Genomic DNA, 20395 nt, shown 5'->3' on the forward strand with positions numbered 1-20395 from the left:
TGCATTCTCTTGTTGAAAATCTGTTTAGGCTATGACCCACTCCAGCAAATTCATTTTTATTGTCTGATCGGTACAGAAACGGTAAAATTTCTTCCCTTGCTGCCCGATTTGATGATTCTCAAGCTGCCTTATTTGTGCAGAAAAGTTCAGACATCTGAAATTTAAATTTCTAAACTTTTACCTGATGTGATTTTAATTAAGCAGACTGTGTATTCATCATTTTTAATGAAGTATTTATATTTAGCTCCTGGCTTTAATCCTTTCCTGCTGACGCCAAACAGTGTATTCTGCAGCTGGAGAGTTGGCTGAGTAACAGTTTGTAGAATTGATGCTGTTGCTATTTCTTGGCTTGCTGTTAGAGAGATGGTGCATTGTTCCTGTTTGCTTCTCTTCCAGTTTATATGACAGCCTTCTGCTACTCCACTAAGCTGGCCTTTTATGATAATACTGCACTTAATTTTCACTCTAACTGGTGATTCCAGCAGATGACAAAAGGCAAATCCATTACAGAATGTATAGGTTTAAACATTATTTTTCTTTTCAGTGACTCATGTGTTTCTTTAAACAGCTGATTTTGGTTTTGCTCGTTACCTGCATAGTAACATGATGGCTGCCACTTTGTGTGGGTCCCCTATGTATATGGTGAGTGCCAGTATTTTAAGCTACATCCTGCATTTGATACACATTGCTATCAAAGAAATAGGGTTTGCCATGTGGGGACAGGCAAGTGCATGCGGTTTAATGAGGATGATGTTAAGGGGAACATACGGTTTACGTTTCCACTATCCCTGCTGTTTTTAGATCTAGAGGTCATGATTGTTAAAATGAGGGGGAAATGGAGTATTTCCTTAGTGCAGTAAAGAAATATTCTGGTAAATTAAAATAAGCAGTGATATCTGTGTTGATATTGTGGATCAGGAGACATGTTGATTCTTGCATACTTCTTGAGGCACTTTAATCTTGATGCCGTAAGCATGCATACTAGTTGTTTTTGTATTTCCTGGCAATGCCTTCTGAAGTAGGATATTACTGGATTCTCAGTTTCTGTGAAATAAGAAGAGTCATGGAGTGGGGAAAATGGCTAGAATGCAATATTGGAAGAAGTCTTGGTGTAAACAAGCAGTTATTTCAGTAGCTGGAATGGAAATGGCATTTACGTCTTCTCCTTTCATGCTCATAACTCCAGGTAGCAGTTCACTATAATTGCCTTTTGTCTTTCTGAGGCAGTGTTGCCTTGTGGATAAAATACTGGATTGACACTCAGGAGACCTGAGTTCTATGTTCAGCTCTCCTACTAGCCTGTGGAGTAACCTTAGACAAGTCATTTCACCTATATGTACCTCAGTTTCCCCATCTGTACAATGGTGGTGATGATACTTATTGCTTTTTTGTAAAGCACTTGAGATTTTTTGTTCAAGCACTGTACAAGACTGGCATTAATCAGTTGGCATGCCACCATGGATATAAATTGCCTCCTTTTCCTAGATTAATGCCACCAAGATTTACTTTTTTCTCTCCTACAAGCGCAGGTGTTCAGAATTTAAAAGGTAAATAGTCTGATGCCTGAAGTTAGACAGTGGAACAGACTAAAACGTTAAATTTTATCTTATCAAAATATTGACCTTGTTTTAGTAAATTGGACATTCTATTGCTGCAGTTTATTTTGTGGGCTGATCCTGCTGCAGTGAGATAAATATTAACTATTTACTTTGTACCATTGTGGCTGCCCGTTTTTCATAGTCCTTTCTGTAACTTTTCTGTGTTCCAGGCTCCTGAGGTTATTATGTCACAACACTATGATGCCAAGGCAGACCTGTGGAGCATAGGAACTGTGATTTATCAGTGTCTTGTTGGGAAGCCACCTTTTCAGGTTAGTCTTGTTTTCCCCTTCTCTCATTTGATTGGTCATTTTCATCTTGACAGAAGCAGCTATGGCATTGCCAGCCAGGATGATGCATAAAGCCATCTTAGTCTGCTGTTGATATAGCTTCAAGCACCAGATGGCTGTGGAGACTCCAGAGAGAAGGGTGGTTCACATTCAATCCTTCTGAGAGCAGAATTTGTAGACAGGGATGCCTGAGCCTAAAGGTTCTCATTAAAACCAGTTCTGAGCTCATCTCTGCCTTACTGTACTATAACCCTCCTTCCTCATATCTACGTAATTGGTCAAGCCTCTCTGCCGTGTGTGTGTGTGTGTGTGTGTGTGTGTGTGTGTGTGTGTGTGTGTGTGTGTGTGTGTGTGTGTACACGTGAATAAATCTCACTGCTGAGTTATTTCAACAAATTCACATTTTTATTTGACAGGCCAATAGTCCTCAAGACTTGAGAATGTTTTATGAAAAAAACAGGAATCTGATTCCTAGGTACGTATATTTTGTGATTGTAATTTCATGTCTCTGGAAATCAAGTAGCTTGGGTGGCTACATCTTTTAAAATACAATTATGATTTCACACAATGACTTTATAAAGATGGAACCATTTCAGCCAACAAATCTGCCGTATGTGCCTGTCAGATCATATCTACTGACTTGAGAGAGAGATATGTTTTTTACTACTCCAGTTAGTTCTACAGAGCCAATGCAGCTGTGGGTGAGCAAGTTAGATTCGTCTCTGCATAGTCTTTCAAAAGATTGTTAATTAAGTTCCATTTGCAGAGTCTTACTGAGGAACAAACCAGAAAGAGCACCCAGCTTGAGTCTCAAGTCTCAGCTTCAGTTTGCAGGGCTGAGGGGAAAACATTTGGGTTTTTCTGTTGGTTTTTTAAAGCAGGTTTGCTATATACATCATGCAGACACGCACATGGACTACATGTGGATTTGAGAATCGTTTCAGAGCATAACACTTTGTGAAGTTCTTCATCTTGGCTTTATTTTGTTTTTCATTTGTTTTTGTACTCTGCGCTGTGGCAACAAAATTCCAAATCAAAGGGGTTTCACCACTTCTACTAACCTAATAAGTAAGGCGCTTATTAGCTACTGGTGTATTTTTAACACCCTTCCAGAGATCAAGATAAAGAGTTTCTAAAGTAACTAGACTAGTGATTTTTTTTTGAGTGCCTCAGTTCTCGGTTGCCCAACTTGAAGACATATTAAAGGGACTTGTTTTTCTTGAAGTTTGGAGCATTGCTCCCTTTTCAAATGCCACAAGTTGGGATCTCAAGATGAGATGCCCTAAATCATTAGTCTTTTCTGAAAAACATGGCCCAACTGTTCTCATTCAAAGATCTTGAAAAGCGGAACCGTTTCCAAATCTGTATATGCAGGGGGTGTCACTTCACCCATCTGGTTGTGGAGCTGAAAAAACTGCTCAGAACTGTGAATAATCAGAAAAATAGTGGGTTGGAGGATTGAGTTTACCTTTATTAAATTGAAATTAGAAGTCTTAGTTGCTTATTCCAAGCTTTTCAAGTTTGAATTCCCCTTGTGCCTGACTTTAATTGCAGACTAGCTGAGTCGTTAAAACCTTTGTTCTGGGACCATTGTTTTCCTCTTGACAGTTGTATGGCTTAGCCACCCTAATTTCCTTTCCCGTCCCTACTATGGTCCAGGTAATGTTGCTGTGTTGACTTGGGAGTAATGTAATGCCTTTGGGGAGTATTGTACAATCCTTTCACTGCTCCCGCTGAGTCCAAATGTGTTTCCTTGGTAATTAGAGATGTTTAAAATGGCGATTATTTCCCTAATCGAATAGTCGCTAGATTTTCTGTTGACTATTCGATTAGTTAACAAGGGAAGGCAGTTGCGACGCTCAGTCTGGCTCACGCCAATTCACAGCGTAGCTGCCACTCTGCATTAAACAGCCCTGGGAAACCACACACGAAGACGCTAGCTCTGTCCCTGCTCCGTACGTCTTTTTTATTTATCAGACCGCACACACGCTGCTCTGCTTTAAACAGCCCAGAGAAGCCAAGCGTGAAGGCACTAGCTCGGCATTTGCTCCACTGGTGTGTGTTCAGTCTGAAAATGAAAATTCTGGTCTGATGAATAAAGAGACTCGCGGAGCAGGGACCGAGCTAGCGCCTTCGTGCGCGGCTTCCCTGGACTGTTCAATGCAGAGCGGAAGAGTGAGTGAGTGTGTGTGTGAAGTCTGCTGAATGAAAAGAGACTCACAGAGCAGAGACTGACTGAACGTGTTCACACACCGGCTTCCCTGGCTTCACAACACAGAGCAGCTGCTGGAGAGGGAAAGCAACTAGTCGATAGTACTAATGGATAAGCTCCTGCTTATCAATTAGTCGACTAGATGCTAACATCCCTATCTGTAATGCTGCCAAACATTTGTTGAAAGGTGCAGTATTGTGCCAGGGTGTTGGTTTCTGGGGTAGGAATGTAATATTAATAGAAATGATGCATATTTGTTTTTCTCTTTGTATACAGTATTCCTAGGGAAACATCAGCGTATCTGGCTGACCTGCTGTTGGGTTTACTTCAGAGAAACCAAAAAGATAGAATGGATTTTGGTATGTAACTTTTTTCTAAACATTTGCTGGGGGCTCTTTACTCTCTCTGTTAAACCTGATTCAGAATAATATTCCAGTAACCTGATTTAATTGAGTTAGACACAGATTAAATCTTTTTTCTTTCACTCATCTCAGAGGACACAGGATACTTATACACAAATCATAGACAATTAATATCAGTCACATAGCAGGAATGTCGTCATGTCTGTCTGAAAACAAATCAAACAGATCTACATCTATGACTTTGAGTGGGGTTTTTTTTAGGACCAGTTATTAAATGTAGTTTGGTGTTTTGCTGATGACTGTCAATTATGCTCTTTTTCTCCAGTGTTAATTTGTCACAATCAAGGGGAAAATGGCAGTAGCTAGAAAACAAATGTGAGAGTGGGCAACTTCTGTTTTTAAATTGCTTGTTGCTCCTTCAGGATTGGATATGTGCCCAAGAACAGTTGGTGTGGAGCAGCCAGTCATATTTTATTTGATGGTAAACAACCTCTGATACTCTGCTTACGTAATCCTTGATAATTTCTTAGAACCGGAATTTCATAAATAATCATTCTAAACATGAGTAAACCTTACACAACCTGCAAGCATTTAAATGGTAGTGATTACAAAAGAAAAGAGGCATTGAAATAGTAGACTGGTGCACTATTTATAGCATTTCTTTTCTAGTGTCTAGTTGTCATCTATAATTGTTGGGGAATGTTTCCAACTACACCCTTGTTCTGCCAAGCCAGATTTGTATCTCTCACTGACCAGCTGACACATTGGAGCTGTGTGCGGAGGAGGAGCTGTGCTTTTCTGTTTGGTTTGGGTTGCACGCTGTTTTCAAATGGATACAGCTGCCTTCATTGTGAGAGACCTTAAATTTCATGTTACTGTGATTTATAATTTGATTTTAAAGTGTTCTTTTGTCTTTAGATTTTCTGAACACATTTTCCATACCACTTTGATTAGAATAATACAGTTTCCAAAAATTGGATTCTCCTTTGCTTTCCCATGTAAAGCACGTGCCTGATGCTGTGTGTCAACACCTCTTTTAACATGTATATAGATCGTCTGGTTTGAGCTCAATCCTGTATTTGTGTACATGTACAAGAGTTGTTAAGGACCAATACAACATTAGATCTGTTCATATTTCACAGAGAATGGGTTCCCAAGAATCTATGATGCCTGGGATGATTTTTGTACCGATTTTTTTTTTTTTTTTTTTTTTTTTTTAAGATCACAATTAGTCCTAGTAGAGAGATACCAATGACTCTTTTAAGTGTAGGAGGAGCAGTAAATAATCCAGTCAGTGATGTAAAATAGACATAACTTGTAACATCTGAAAGCTTTACGCGATGCTTGCACCCTATATGATAAATACAAGTTCATGGATTCTGCTTTTTAAAACTGCCATCACAACTTAACTGCATACAGAAGCCTACTCTTAATGTATCATTTAAGAAATATAGAAGTTGAATCACAGTTTGGCCTCTGTCATTCCTGTGTATGTGTAAGAAGGAGGCTGTGGCGGAGAAATTCACAATAGGCTTTTGAACTCTTCGCTCGATTCCTAAGGCTTTCCTCATATTAAGAATATTTTTAATTCTTGCTGTGTTCTGCTATCAAAGTTCTGGGAGGATGCCTCAAACCAAAAAGCATTTTACCTAATTCAGACAAAAAAAATCAATAACAGAATAGTTAAGTGCCTGATTCTGCAGTATCAGCGACTTCCAACTGCCTGACCTATGACTCCCCTCTCCCACCACGTTTACGGCCGCCTTGCTCCAGGAGCCGCAGGGCTGCCTACCGCCCGACCCAGCCCTTGGTTGGCCGACTCATGGCGCCATTTGCGCCTCACCGTGGGACTGCCAACTGCCAGGCCCAGCCCCCGGCTGGCCAGCTCATGGCTGTGTTTGTGCCGCTCCACGGGGCCACCTACCGGCCAGCGCAGCCCCCGATTAGTTAAGGGCACTGTTCACGCAGGGCTGCCTACTGCTCAGCAGATCCTTCTGGCTCCAGGAGACTCCAACTCCCAGGAGGCAAAGCAGGTCAGGAACGGAACCCCCATTCATAACATTGCCCCTGTGGGCAATAAGGGTTCGAGTTACGACAACCCGACTTACGACCGTTCTCCAGGAACCAAGTAAGTCGTAAGTGCGGGGGTCGCCTGTATTTTACCATCGGGATTAGCCTTGTTGAAATCAGGGATGATATTCATAGGAAGTGCTGCACCTAATAGTAAGTTTTGCACAATCAGACCATTAGCAAACTTATGAATTTGGAAAAAATACCATGTACTATATTGACTTCAGAAGACAAGGAAGGAGAGGTAGGACATGCTCCAGCCCCTGCAGAGGGTGTTGCACCATGCTCACAGCCCTGACCTGCCAACTGTAAGGCCGTTCCTGAGTCCTCAGACTTGGCATCTCCAGGATTCCTGGTTTTGTAGCTCAAGGCATTGTCAGAGGACACTGCACCTGTGAGGGCTGACAGACAGGGAGGATTTGTAAATGTACATGGATTGAGAGACATCCACACATCACAAGTACTGATTTTTATAATGCTAATGCATAAGCAGACCTAACTAGTCCGCAGCACAGAGTTATAAATCGTCTTCCCAATCAGAGACTCTGATATAGATGACTTATTGAACTGATTACTGAAATGCAGACAGTACCAGCCGAAGTGAACAGATAATTTGGCTGTCACCGAACTCCTTACTTTGGATTTGGGGGGGCCTCTGCTATCAGCAAGGGAAGCTCTGTTGTAGTGAGTGCTTCACTTAGCTTTTCAGCACTGCCCTTGGGAAGAGTTGCTGGCAGTGGCTGTGAAAACTTATTTGTGGGGACCTGTAATCCTGAGCTGTTCCCCTGGTGCTGTTGGTGGTGAGAGCTGTCTCCCTTTGCTGCAGGGGCGGGGTCGTCCTCAGCTCACTGGCAGCCAAGAAAACACTTGACAGTAGTGTGGCAGGAATGACTAGTAAATGAACGACAAGTGATCATTTGAATCACTCGGGCGTTGCTAAAATATAAATAGCATTTGAGATCTTGCCTATCAGAACAGAACAGATTGGAACAGCAGGTGTTGTACCCAACCTCAGGAACACCTCACCCTCAGCTAAAGTTAATCATTAGGCTCCGTGGCGAGGCTCACTTCCTTGTGTCATGTTTTGGAAAAAAGTGCTGTTGCAGAAAGAGAGGCTCGAGAGCTCTGAGAATCCTGATGGGTTTGTCACTTGCTTAAGTCTAGTGAACGGCATTGTTGTTTTTTTCCTTCTTCATTGGCATAAGGAAATTGCAAGCTCACAAAGATTTAGGACTGTCTTGCATAGTTGTTTGATGTTTTTCCTGTCTAATTAGCTGACCATTTCTTCTGGAAGCATAAAATAAAGTATACAAAGGGCTATCAAACTGGTTGTGCCAAAGCAACTAAACATGTCTCCGTGTACCCAGTTTCTAATGACAAATACAAATATTTCTGTTATTGAAGCAATAATCAGTGGCTTGCTCCGAGTTCATTAAACAAATTGAGGAAAAAATAAACCAGCTACAGAGCAATATGGAAGGGAGAATGCCTCATGCTGCTGTGGAGGACCATTGGTAGGATCAAAAGTAGTTTGATTCAGTCATTGCGGCTTGTAGCAGAGGAAGTACTTAGTGGTGCAGAAGTTTAAGGGAGCCTCAGATTCTGATGAGCAACACAAAACTGAATTACCATAGGGGCACTAAATATAAAAAGCCTCATTTGTCAGCGGCTGTGCTAACATTGCCCGTTTTGTACAAATCAGTTATTTACAACCCTGAAATTGAATCAAAATGTTGCTTAAACATCCAGTCTGATTCTCAGTACAAATTGTTTCTTTAAAGCTATTGACTATTTCCGTTCCAAGTGTAATAACCACCCCTAACCTGGAAGACTTTAATCTTTTATAAGCTCTTCAAGCTCTGGATGGGAAGTATCGATCCTGTGGAAGGCAACCACTTATTGCCGTGTACGGTGTAATTCAGATTCTAATATGGTTTGTAATTTGATACACATTTGTGGTCACTTTTTTGTTTTGCAGAAACGTTCTTCAACCACCCTTTCCTTGATCAGGTTTCAACTGTCAAAAAATGTAAGTACTGTAGTAGCATTTTTCTATTTACCTCATAAATGAGGCGTTAGAAAGAATGACACTATTGAGTAGCAAATTCCTTCTGAAACAGCTTCCAGAGATCTCCAGTCGCGCTCCACTCTTAGTTTAAAAATACTGTGAAATCTTGGAGTATTGCGTTTTGTTTGAATTTTGGACCGGAAATTGCCATTGTCACATTTCTTAGGCATTTTGTCTGGTCTTAAGTAGCATGGTGTGAGTGTATTTTCCAAGGACGTGCAGTGTACTGGGGGCGTTTCTCCATTAAAACAAGTAGTGAGGAAATCAATCATTGCATTGTATCAGTTGTATTTGTTGGAAAAGCAATTGACCAGATCTCAACCCTCTGACTCCTCCAGCTTGTCCTGTGCCAGTGCCCATGTATGCAGGCTCAGTCTCTGGCAGCTCCTGTGGCAGTTCTCCTGGTCGTTTTGCTTCTCCTCCCGTAAGTTCTCTGTGTTCCTTTCAGAGTAACCCCTGTCGAGCCTCTGTCCCTCCCTTTGCGGTTGTGTGCACGTAGAAATTGTCCGTCTTCTCGAACGTGATGTTAATTTCAGCTTGTTGATAGTTTAAACAGTTACCTTTCAAGAAAGCAAAGCAAGCAGTACGGTCCCTTTTGTAAAGAGTTTTCATCCTTTCCCGCTCCTTGTGGCTTTTCCATAAGACTGCACTGGATCAGGGTTTTCAAACTTCATTGCACCACACCCCCCTTTTGATGACAAACGACTGCGTGGCTCCAGGAAGGGGGATTGCAGCACTGCCATCTGGGGAGACTGGCTGGCAGGGGCTGTAACCTGTGCCCCATTACTCAGGGCAGAAGCCCTTGGGTGTCAGGGCTTGGACTTTGGCTTCAGCCCCAGGACCCAGCAAGTTTAGCTCCAGCCATGGCCACCCCGTTTCCATGTTCCCACTCATTTTTCCCCACCCCTGAGCAGAATGAATTTTGTTACATGCATCGTTGTGGAGGTGGTGTGTGACATACCAGCCTCATATTGGGGGACACAAGAACATTCATGGGGCCAAGAGGTTCTGTGGGAGGGGCTCAGGTCTGGGGCAGAGGGTTGGGATGCAGGAGGGTGGGGGCTCGGGTTCTGAGGTTGAGGGGCAAAGGGCTGGGACAGGTCTGTGGTAGAAGGACTCTGGCTAGAGTTTCAGGCTGCGGGGTAGGGCTGAGGATAAGGGCTAGGCTTGGGACTGGGGTTGCCAACTCAGTTGAACCTGATGGACCAGATCCCGTTGTGCAGACGATTCCAGTCCATCGGGGTTGGGATGCAAGGATTCTGGCTGGGGGTGCAAGCTTTGGGGTGGGCCTGGGGCAGGGGATGGGGTACAGAGGTTTGAGGAGGGGTTTGGGACTGGGGAGCACCGGGTCCTGGCCACCCAGCAGTCCTAGTCTGTGGTGGGGGAGTCTAGGTGGAGGGGTCCAGGGCCAGACTGCAGCAGGTGGGGGGGGGTCTGAGGCCAGGTTCCAGCTACTGCAGAGTTGGGCTGGAGCCAGGCCATCCACACTGCCCCAGCCATGGCAGAGTCGGGCCGGGCCACCCTGGCTGCAGCAGAGTTGGGCCAAGGCCAGGTGGCCCTTGACTGTCTGTGGCAAGCTGGGGGTGGGGAGTCCAGGCCGTCCCCAGCTGCTGCAGGTTCCCACTTTGTGTGGCCTGCCAGATGGCCTCCATGGCGCTAAATAGATAGCTGCACGGCTATGCAGCTTACAAGGAAGTTAGGACTTGAAAGTGGGTTGTGGCCTGACCCGCAGTTTGAGAACCGTGCACTAGATCATGAGCTCTGCTGGTATGAATTCCAGTGACCAGAACAAGCTTCCCAGGGAATCCTTTTATAGCCTCTTTTTGTACTGGGTCCCTATGCTGGCAGAGACTGATGGCCATCAGTTCTCTAGCCCTTTTTGTATAAGGGCCACTGTCTCTTCTTGGGTCTGTGAAGAGTGATGATTTTGAATGAATAATTTCAGTCATTACCCATTGCTTATCTGAACACCTGAACCAGCTTCAATATAGCTTTCAAACAAAGTTCTCTTCACTTGCGTTATAAGGTTCCTTGCCATCTGAACAGGCTTTCCCAAGTCCAATTAAAATTAGTATTTTAAAATGACTTTGGAGAATGTTTGCAATTTAAATGCATCTATTTTTTATCTTTACTTTTGCTCCCTATATTCTTTCCAGCTAGCTACGGGCAGGGTAGCACTCACCTTATTGTATTGGGAGCCTGTTCACTAAATGGAGATCCTGCATTGTGAACCATTTGGGCTTACGATTTTCACTTTTTCTTCAGTCCCTGCCGGACATGCAGCATATTCAAGAAGACAACTTATCTTCCCCACCATTGGGTCCCCCTAACTATCTTCAGGTGTCCAAAGATTCCGCCAGCACCAGTAGCAAGAACTCTTCTTGTGACACAGACGATTTTGTGCTGGTTCCACACAACATCTCTTCAGATCACTCATGTAAGAATCTTCTTTATTTGGATCTGTACAAACACGTCCCACACTCTTTTTATTAAAAACATATTTTATAGCCTATTAGGCTTGGAGAATATATCTTAATTTATATTGGAAACTTGTTTCTTGATATTGTATTGTGATTTCCTTCCAAAGAATACCCTTCTGGGTTTTGAAGGGTGTATTTCATCCTTTGTAAAAATGAGAGGATTGGGGTATAGAAAAGTGAGTTTCTGTGCACAACATATGCCAGCATCCTAGCTTTTATTCTTTGCGGGTTATCAGAGTGCCTAATGGCACCAATGACGTAGTTGAAATCAGGGTCCTTTAATTCACAGAGAATTCTGATTTATTAACACTGAAAAAACAAACCTATCCTGAATAAGGTGTGCAGAGAGTCATGGGGTCCTAGCATTTGAAGGGGGCATGTTGTACCATGTGACTTGCAGAGCAGTAAAATATTGTGATCCGGCTTGTGAGGTTCAGTTTCTTTCCTTTCTTCCATCTACGTCAACTTTACTGTCTTAAGCTAAAAAAAAACCGGTGAAAGACTAGACCTCACAACCATACAGCTTTACATGGGGCTTATACTGTATATTGTGGCTAAATTTGTCATAATGGTAACATAAGCCGCCATGGGTGCTTACTGTTTTGTTTTACTCACCTGCTTTCCCCAGATCACTGCAAATGCTTGTTTAAAATGTTGTGCAGTATCCTAGGCTCAATTATGTTTTGTGTTCCAATGAGTTTTTGCAGATCAATAATATAGGCTTTGCAGGCCTGATTTACTATATTTAGGGCCCTACCAATTTCATGGGCATGAAAAATGCCTCATGAACAATGAAGTAAGTCCTTCTCCGTGAAATCTGGGTGGTCCCCTTGTTCCTAGGAGTGCCCCAGCAAAGGGGTCTCCTGGATGTGGTGGCTGGGCTGGAAAGGGACAGGACTTGTCCATCACCTACACAACTGCCCTGGAGGGGAGGGAGTCCAGACCTACCTCCAGATGTCTCCCCCTACTGCAGGATGCTCTGGGACTGGGAAGCAGCCCCAGAGGTTCCTGTAGCTGGAGGAGACTTGAGGAGTTGGATCCAATTTTTCCAGTGCTGCTGGGAGCACTGCAAGCTGCTAGTCCAGGCAGGACTTGCTCTTTCCCTGCAGGGCTGCTCTTAGGTCTCTCTCCAGACATCAGATAGCTTTGCATCCCCTGCTTCCCGCTCGGAGGGCAGCACACAAGTGAGGGTGGCAATCCAGCACCCCCCCACCTATTACAGGTTTGCAATCCTTCATCCCCCTTTTCGACTGGTACCTGCACAGTTAGAACACCACATTTCAGATTTAAACCTCTGAAAAACATGAACATTTACCTAATGGATTGTAAAGTTGGTAGGGCCCTAACCATACTGTAACTAGTTATACTTTTCCTTAAATGGTAAGGTAATTTGGGAACATAATCTTTCTGATAGCACTTCGAAAATTGTCTGTTACAGAATCACTTTCTCTGCAATAACTTACGTTTGGGTTAGATTTGAAATATCTTCTGTCAAATTTTCTGTGAAGCAGTTCATTTTATTTCTTGCTGCTAATATGGCCATAAAGTTTCTTCGCTTGCATGTATGTAAAGTGTAATAGACATTAAAAGTATTTCAGGTAGGCAAGAATATTGAAGATGCATCTTCAGGACTTGACTAAATTATGTTGGTTTCAATTTGTTCTCTGCCTTTTTCTGTAGATGATATGCCATTGGGAACAGCTGGCAGACGGGCTTCGAGCGATTTCATGGTGTGTGGAGGGTATGTCTGCTGGGTTTTATTGAACTCAGTTTTATATTCTGAAACTGATACTGGAGCACAAGAATTGGATAATTTTAGCAGTGACTGTTTGAATTTTACATTGCTGAGTGAGGGCTGTCTACTGGAAGATGAATATACCCAGTAGAACACAATCTGAATATTTAAAGAGTTCCAGATCAGCAAGGTGCCACAGGACTCCTCACCGCTTTTCCAGATCAGCAAGTTTCAGAGGGAACTAAATGTGTTTTTTCTTTTTACAGATAGTTCTTCATATTCTGTGACCTTGTTCATTGCATCTTGTTTTAACAGGCAGTCACCATTGACCATTTCTGGAAGCTCAGGAACTTTACAGAAACCATCCTCGAGCTCCTCCCGAAGTAGTCCTTCTGGTTCAGCTAACAGGTATGTGATTGAGTTGCTCTTCCATCTTTTTGATGATTTCTCTGTTGCTGTAGGGTGTTTTTAAAACTACTGTTGCCTACTAGAAACTCATTGAGGATAGTGTTACTACCCCGGATCTTTCTTCACAATTTTCCAGTAGCTATGTTTTAGCGGTAGAAGGTTACTCTCTTAACTCCTGGTTCAGATGCACCCAATAAAGCTCTTTGAGGAAAGAGAGAATTTGTTTGGCTTTTTGATTAATTCTGGATTTCTCCAGCAGCACTGGGTGTCCAGCACAGGGCGCAGAGAAGGATTAGAGTTCTTTAATACACCACACTGGCCTCCAGTTAGGGATTCAGGACATTAAAAGCAGCAATTGAGCTATAAAAAAGGAGGCTGTTGATCAACTGGTACACTGATGTTTGCAGTGTTGGTCCCAGGATGAGACACACTCAAGGTTGGTGAGGTAATATCTTTTATTGGCTCAACTTCTGATGGGGAAAGGGACACGCTTTCAAGCTACACATGAGAGGAAGACCTCTCTGTAACTTGAAAAGGTGTTACCTCACCCACCTTGTGTCTCTGGCCCGCTGCTGGCACGTTTCAGACATACTAGCGAATATCAACGTTCTTCAGTACCTTTGAAATCTGTGTGCTGATTACTTCTCTGCACAGAGACAATGGTTTATAATCCCTTTTTCTGTATGTGGAATTTCGCTTTGCACTGTACCTGATTTAAATATTCAAAACACTTTCCTCTGACTAACTGAGCACAGAGTTCTGGATAGAGCTCATCAGATGACGATGTTGACAAATGGCAGTTCTTTTTTTTTTTTTTTTTTTTTAAACCTAGTGACATTTGGAAAATGGCATGTGTGCCTATGCTGCTATTAGTACTGCAACAGAATAATTTAATTTGTCATTTTTTGGATGATTATCCAAAGAGTGACTGCAGATATTGACTGTTTCCTTTCTTATGCTGATGTTACAGGAAGATGATACTGCATTTTTTTGTTTGTTTAGAAATGTTTGTCCTAAAAAGAGAAGTGTATTGCTTTGTGCTGAGCATAGTGTTTTGCAAGTCTGCTGACTTATGGACTGTTAACTAGAAAAGATGGAGCTTATACCAGTTAACCAGAATAGCTGATTATTGAAGGACTTTTAAATCTGAGTTGCTTTGTATGCAAAATACTGTAAATAGATTCTAAAAGTCTCTTTATTATCAATGTTAATTGACGTTATTAAATTTCCACATTGGTATTGTGTCTCAGCCATTTATTTGTGCTGGCTAGAAACAGGTGTTTGGTATCCCAGCAACAGATTTTTTAATTACTGCTTGATCAAATTTTGAATGACTAGGTTTGATTACTGTAGCTGACCTGGTATCAGGTGACTGAAGAATATTGAGGTGCTTTGGATAGAGTTTGTTGAAAGGGGGGGGGGAGAGATTACTGATGGTTAAGATATTTTGGTTTTATACAGTTCAAACTACAAGACAATGTTGTTTTTCAAGCTGAGAAATAATCATTTAAAGTTAATTACAATTAAGCTGCATGGAGAAATATTTTTTTCTGATTAACAGATTAATTTTTCTAAATGGCATAACTATCTGAATCAAACCAAGGGTTGGACTTTGGGTTGAGGCTTTCACAGCTCTTCAAGAATAGCTTTTGTTTCTTCAATAAAATGACAGCCAGGGAAATAGGTCACAATGTTGACTTTAAATGACTTTGTAGTTAACACTCAGGAGATGAAAAAGAGGCAACTCACTTTTTGTTAGGGCTAAATGAAGAACTTGCTGTGCAAAGGCCAAGTAAATAAACTTTTCCCAGAGAGCGAGGTTGGGTGGGGAGAGAACTTCACTTAACGCAGCACCATGACCTGAAGTGTCTGCATAGCCGTCCCCTGCTACTGCTTCAACTATAGCAGCTGCTGCTTAGAATTTAGACATGGGACATCTGCTTCTTGGCGGTGCCCCACCATGCCACTCGATGCCTTTGTGCAGATTCTGTCTGTTCAGCCTGCCCTGTGCGCACAGAAACGTTAGGCCCTTTCATTCAGCATGTGGCCCTTAAAACTGTGGTTTCATTAGTGTCTTTGGCAGATTCACCACTGCATCAGTCGAGGTCCAGAATACTGTAATTGTTGCAAATTCCACAAACTTTTTAAAATATGAGCTGATGTTCTGCAGCCTGATGAGGCTGCCAGAAAAGTGTTGACGGAGTATTATCTGCTCAAATGTGCTCCGAACAACTCCTGGATTAATAACAGCATCTAGTTACTAAATAGCAGCAAGAAGATTCACTTTTCTCTGTCATTAAGGAAGCACCATCCCCAGGGAAGTTGCAGACCATGTTATGTAGGAGGTATTTTCACAACAGTTTTATCCATTTGTTTTGCCTTGTGGTGTTAGAGTAACGCAAGTCATGAAATCCATAAAAGGTATAGTCAATGGGAAATTAGTGCTATATAAGGAAGCAGTATTTCATATAATGGAGTGGCAAAGTAATGAATGTGGCTGTTCCAAAATAATATCAAGAATCCAGATTTCAGTAGAACCAAAGCCAAGCAGTGTCTGTGGTGACACTGCATTTCCTCCAGCTTCAGCAAAGTGGGTAGGGAAAAACTGCTTTTTTGTCAACTTCTGTCTGCCACTTCCTTTCTCTGAGAGGGTGAATTTTTGTGAATAATTAATAACTTGGCACTTGTGCTTTCAGCTTTCTGTTATACTGACTGCTCCTTCACTCCATCACTGAATCTTTCTTCCCATGATTTGCTATAGCTCTTTGGAGGAGCTTCTCATTAGACTGGAACATGGGTGGTGGAATAGCTCAAATCAAACTATGGAGGGAGAGAACAGAAGATTCAGCTGGAATAGAAAAATAGCTCTGAGTTCTTTTGAAATTGACTAGTTAGGGTGGACCCTTGCTCTCTCGAGTTAGTTTCCACACAGGAGTGCACAGATGTGCTTTCCTCCTCCAGTTATCTTTGATTCTGTTCCTCTATGTGTTACTTCCCCTTTCCTGTCCCCTTTCCTGTTGCTGCTTGCTGTTGCATTCTTTCTCTTCTCTCTCCATTCTGTAAAATTCATTTGTGGGCCCTACCCCACATATGCCCCTATCGCTCCTGCTGCAGCTCATAGGCTAAATTCCCGGCAAGGATGAGAGAGGCTGACTTCTGCTCACATGATCATGAAAGTACCCATTCAGTTAAGGACACAGGTTTTTTTGTGATTACACTGAGGTGGTCGTGTCTCCTATTCTACTTGAGTGTATTTTGTCATCCGGTTGTCTATAGCTGGCTTCTAGAAAGAAATGTTATGAGCTGAATGGGACGCAGGCTAGTACCAGTACGTGAAATAATCTGCTGGATTTTCATTTTCTTGGTATGTAAAACTCGCTTAAGAATTTCACTTTATAAAAGTTGAGAAACCAAGATGGAAAAGAATGGGAGTATTGCTTTGGCAACAGAGTTAGCCAAAGGAAATACATTCTAGAATATTGTGTCCTTTGGCATATATGTATCAATTTCCTCAATAGGGGCACGTCTAGACTACGCACGGCTTCCAAAAGAAGATAAGCAAATTTGACTCGAATTTGCATATCATCTTCCTTTCCCCCCCCCCCCCTCCTGGGAAGAGGTTTTTCCGATGTTTGGCCCGTCTATACGGGGCCAAATGTTGGGGAAAAAACCTCTTTCGAAAGCTCCCTGTAAACCTCCTTGTAGGAGGAATAAGAGGGCTTTCAAAAGAGGGGGGTTTTCTGACACATTTGGCCCTGTGTAGTTGGGCCAAATATCAGAAAAGTCTCTTCTTGGGGGAGGGAGGGGAATGGAAGAGGTTATGCAAATTTGGCTCAATTTGCATATCTTCTTTTGGAAGCGGCATGTAGTCTAGATGTACCCTAGCTGAATAACCCTTTGTTTTTCTCTTGTACTGTGGTTAGTAAAATTCAGTCAAGTGTGAGATTTGTTAGTCTAGAACTCCAGGTCTTGCTTCCTCAGCGTGAAAGCATTGGACTTCTGGGAATGGAGGACATCATTGTTCCCTGTAAGCTGTGTGCTTGTGGAGCCACTTGGGAGAGATTCAGATGCCGCCCCACTGATTAGCAGAGCGCCCACAGCTAGGTTTTGTGCTTCTGTTGGTGGTGCACATAAAATATTCCGCACACGGATGGGAAAAGTCTGCACGTGGATGGAAAGATATGGGGGAACACTGGAGGTCATTCTTCAAAATGCTATACAAAATTTGGTGCATTTAAGTAGTTTGTCAGCTGAAACAGAATATCTAATACATGCTGGCATGTTTTACACCAGCAGTGGGCAATAATTTTTGATAGTGGGGGGCAGGGAGAAACACTCCAAGATTTTGGAAAGTGGTCGAGAGCTGCACTCTTCCATGATATTAATGGAGGAGGTGCAGGGTCTGGAATGGTGATTGGGTGCAGAAGGGAGCTCGGGGTGTAGGAGGGCCTGTGAAGTCTGAGAGGGAGTTTGAGTGAAAGAGATAGTTGTGACCTGGAGCACAGGATTGAGGTGCAGGGGTTTCGGTTGTGACCTTTGGCAGAGGATTACAGTGCAGGGGTTTCAGTTCTGATCTAGGGCAGGGGATGAGGTGCAGGGTCTGGGATGGGGGTATGGGCTTCGGAAGGGGGCAGAGGGTTTGGCTTTTGTGGGGTGGGGAGGGCAGGGGGCTGGGTGCCAGACGCAGGATCTGGCCAGGAGACTTACCTGTGAGACTCCCAGCCAGCAGCCCAACACGTTTCTCAGGCAGGAGCCTGCCATGCCCTGCCCCCGCACAGGCTGCAGAGCCTGTGGGGAGGGGTACTTCGTGCACTGCCCGTCCTTGAAACAGATGGACCTCATTGGCCAGAAACTGACCAATGGGATTGTGCTGGGAAAGCAGCAGTAATGAAGCATCACTCCCCTTTCCCCCTGATCAGTGTCTGAAACACAAAGGGCAGCACAGCAGCTGCTTTTCTGAGCAGTGCGCGGGGGCGGGGCAACGAGGGGACTCTACCTGAGGCTCCCTGCTGTGTCCGCAGGTTGGATCTGGTGGCTTGGCGGGCCGGATGCAGCCCACAGAAGGGCTATGTCTTCACTCGCGGCTTCTTGCGAGAGTAATATGCAAATGAGGCTAAGCGTGGAATATCGCCAAGCCTCATTTGCATACCTAATGAGCCACCATTTTTTTTCAGAAGACACTCTTGCGCAAGGAGCATCTACACTGTCCCTTATTGTGCAAGAAAAACCCTCTTGTGCAATGCCGTTCTTCTTGAAAAGTAATAGGTGTAACGGCATTGTGCAAGAGGGTTTTTATTGCGCAAGGGGCAGTATAGACGCTCCTTCTTGCGCAAGAGCCTCTTCTGAAAAAAATGGTGGCTCATTAGTTATGCAAATGAGGCTTGGCTATATTCCACCCTTAGCCTCATTTGCATATTACACTCGCAAGAAGCCGCGAGTGTAGACATAGCCAAGGTGTTTTGCTCAGGCCTATTTTAAACAACAGTTACCCAAAGAGAAGCATGAGAGAGCCAAGGGAGACCGCATTTAAGAAGAAAGGAAGACCTTAAAGAGGAGACACAGATCTCACTGGGTTTAATTTAAAAAAAAAAAGCAGCTTTTAATAGGTTTAATATTGGGTATTTGTAAGTTAGCTTTTCTACTATCCAGTACAAGATATCAATCAATTTTTAATATAAACAAATACATTGATATTAAATATCAATCCTGTTCTAATATATAATCACATAGTGCTTATAAAAATGATTTGATTGCAATCCTTCTGGGTTTTTTCCTGCCTGAGATTAGTAGTGTGTATGAGGGATCAGCTAGAAAACCTTGGTATTCCTCAGAGGAGTCTTATAATTTGAATTGTGCTTAAGTTATGTTTTTATTTAAAAGTGGTAGTAGCTGGTTAAATTCTTCTCCTAGAGAAAGTTGATCCACTTATCGAAACAAATTTTGAGAGAGAGTCAAGTCGCTGACACTTGTTAGCTGAAGAACATACAGCTCATCTGTAGCTTTATTAAATGCTTTACTGTTCAGGTAGTCAAGTATCAGAGGGGTAGCTGTGTTAGTCTGAATCTGCAAAAGCAGCGAGGAGTCCTGTGGCACCTTATAGACTAACTGAAGTCTATAAGGTGCCACAGGACTCCTCATCTGTTCAGGTAGTGTTTTGGTCGTTATCTGCACATAGGAGTTGGTTATGTAACTTGTTTTCTTTTTGTGAATTCACAATATCTCTTGGGAAATCTCTGATTGTGCCTTAGTAGCTTTTGTAAACATTCCAGTCAGTTTTGCACTTGAACTTCCTGTTCTTTACACAGGGGGTTTTCCTAGAACCACGTTGTTTTGAAAGATAGTGAACAGAGGCATCTGATTGGGAGGAATGGAGTTCTGCTGATCTGTAGACTTTGTGTTGCAAGATTGATTCTTTCGGTCAGCGTTGCAGTTCTCTGCACTCTGTAAGAAAAGCTTATTAGTGGCAAACTGGCCTTGAGCTTGCTTTGTAAGCAGTTGAGCCAAACTTGGATAAACTGCAGACTCAGTTGCCTACATGCTCTGAAAAACGGGAGTGTATTTGCCTATTCCTGAGATTTTTCTCTAAATACGGACAATGGTACAAATTAGTGAGAGACCCACTTACCAGCGGTCATTTCCTCTCTCAATACCTTCCAACTTCAGACCGTGTCAGCCTCCAGTGTCCCCACGCAGTGAAACGGCTCCTATTCCGGTTCCCACTCAGTTACGGAATTATCAGCGTATAGAGCAAAATCTCACCTCTACAGCCAGCCCCAGCTCAAACCCCCATGGATCACCGAGGTGAGTTGTTCCTCTTTTTTCTCCTGGCCTTCATTTGAATTTATACGCTATAAACATGTCCTGCTTTCTTGCATAGTAAATTACTGCCAGAGTTATTACTAAGCTGAATTATACAATGCGTTAAGTGTTTTGCACAGGAGTATTCAAAACAGCCTGTAGAATGAGTACAATGTATGTATTCACCACAATGTGCAGTTAGACGGCTGGCTGTGGTGAGTTTTTCAATAAAGCAGAAGTAAAAAAACCCTAGAATATCTTGGTTTATCCATTCTAAAATGTTTCCAAAGGAAGGGAAGGGATGGATTTTTGCTCGCTTGGCCTTCTTTGTATATTCCATAGCATGATGTCATCCACTGAAATGTCAGTAATAA

General features: G+C 42.9%; 1 protein-coding gene across 2 annotated transcripts in view; it reads left to right on the top strand.

Annotated features, from left to right (window-relative positions):
* The window catches only part of ULK2 (unc-51 like autophagy activating kinase 2), a 65496-nt gene that overhangs the window by 27246 nt on the left and 17855 nt on the right, over positions 1–20395 (top strand). Inside the window, exons 7-16 of one of the 2 annotated variants that reach the window (XM_075904648.1) lie at positions 569–642; positions 1769–1870; positions 2305–2363; positions 4377–4459; positions 8511–8561; positions 8939–9024; positions 10866–11037; positions 12761–12821; positions 13131–13223; positions 19887–20024. In XM_075904648.1, the coding sequence (XP_075760763.1) occupies positions 569–642; positions 1769–1870; positions 2305–2363; positions 4377–4459; positions 8511–8561; positions 8939–9024; positions 10866–11037; positions 12761–12821; positions 13131–13223; positions 19887–20024 (919 nt within the window). The remainder of the gene's footprint in view (positions 1–568; positions 643–1768; positions 1871–2304; positions 2364–4376; positions 4460–8510; positions 8562–8938; positions 9025–10865; positions 11038–12760; positions 12822–13130; positions 13224–19886; positions 20025–20395) is intronic. The other variant, XM_075904649.1, reaches the window with a different exon arrangement.

The sequence above is a fragment of the Pelodiscus sinensis genome, chromosome 21, assembly GCF_049634645.1.
Source record: "Pelodiscus sinensis isolate JC-2024 chromosome 21, ASM4963464v1, whole genome shotgun sequence".
NCBI classification, from domain to species: Eukaryota; Metazoa; Chordata; order Testudines; family Trionychidae; genus Pelodiscus; species Pelodiscus sinensis.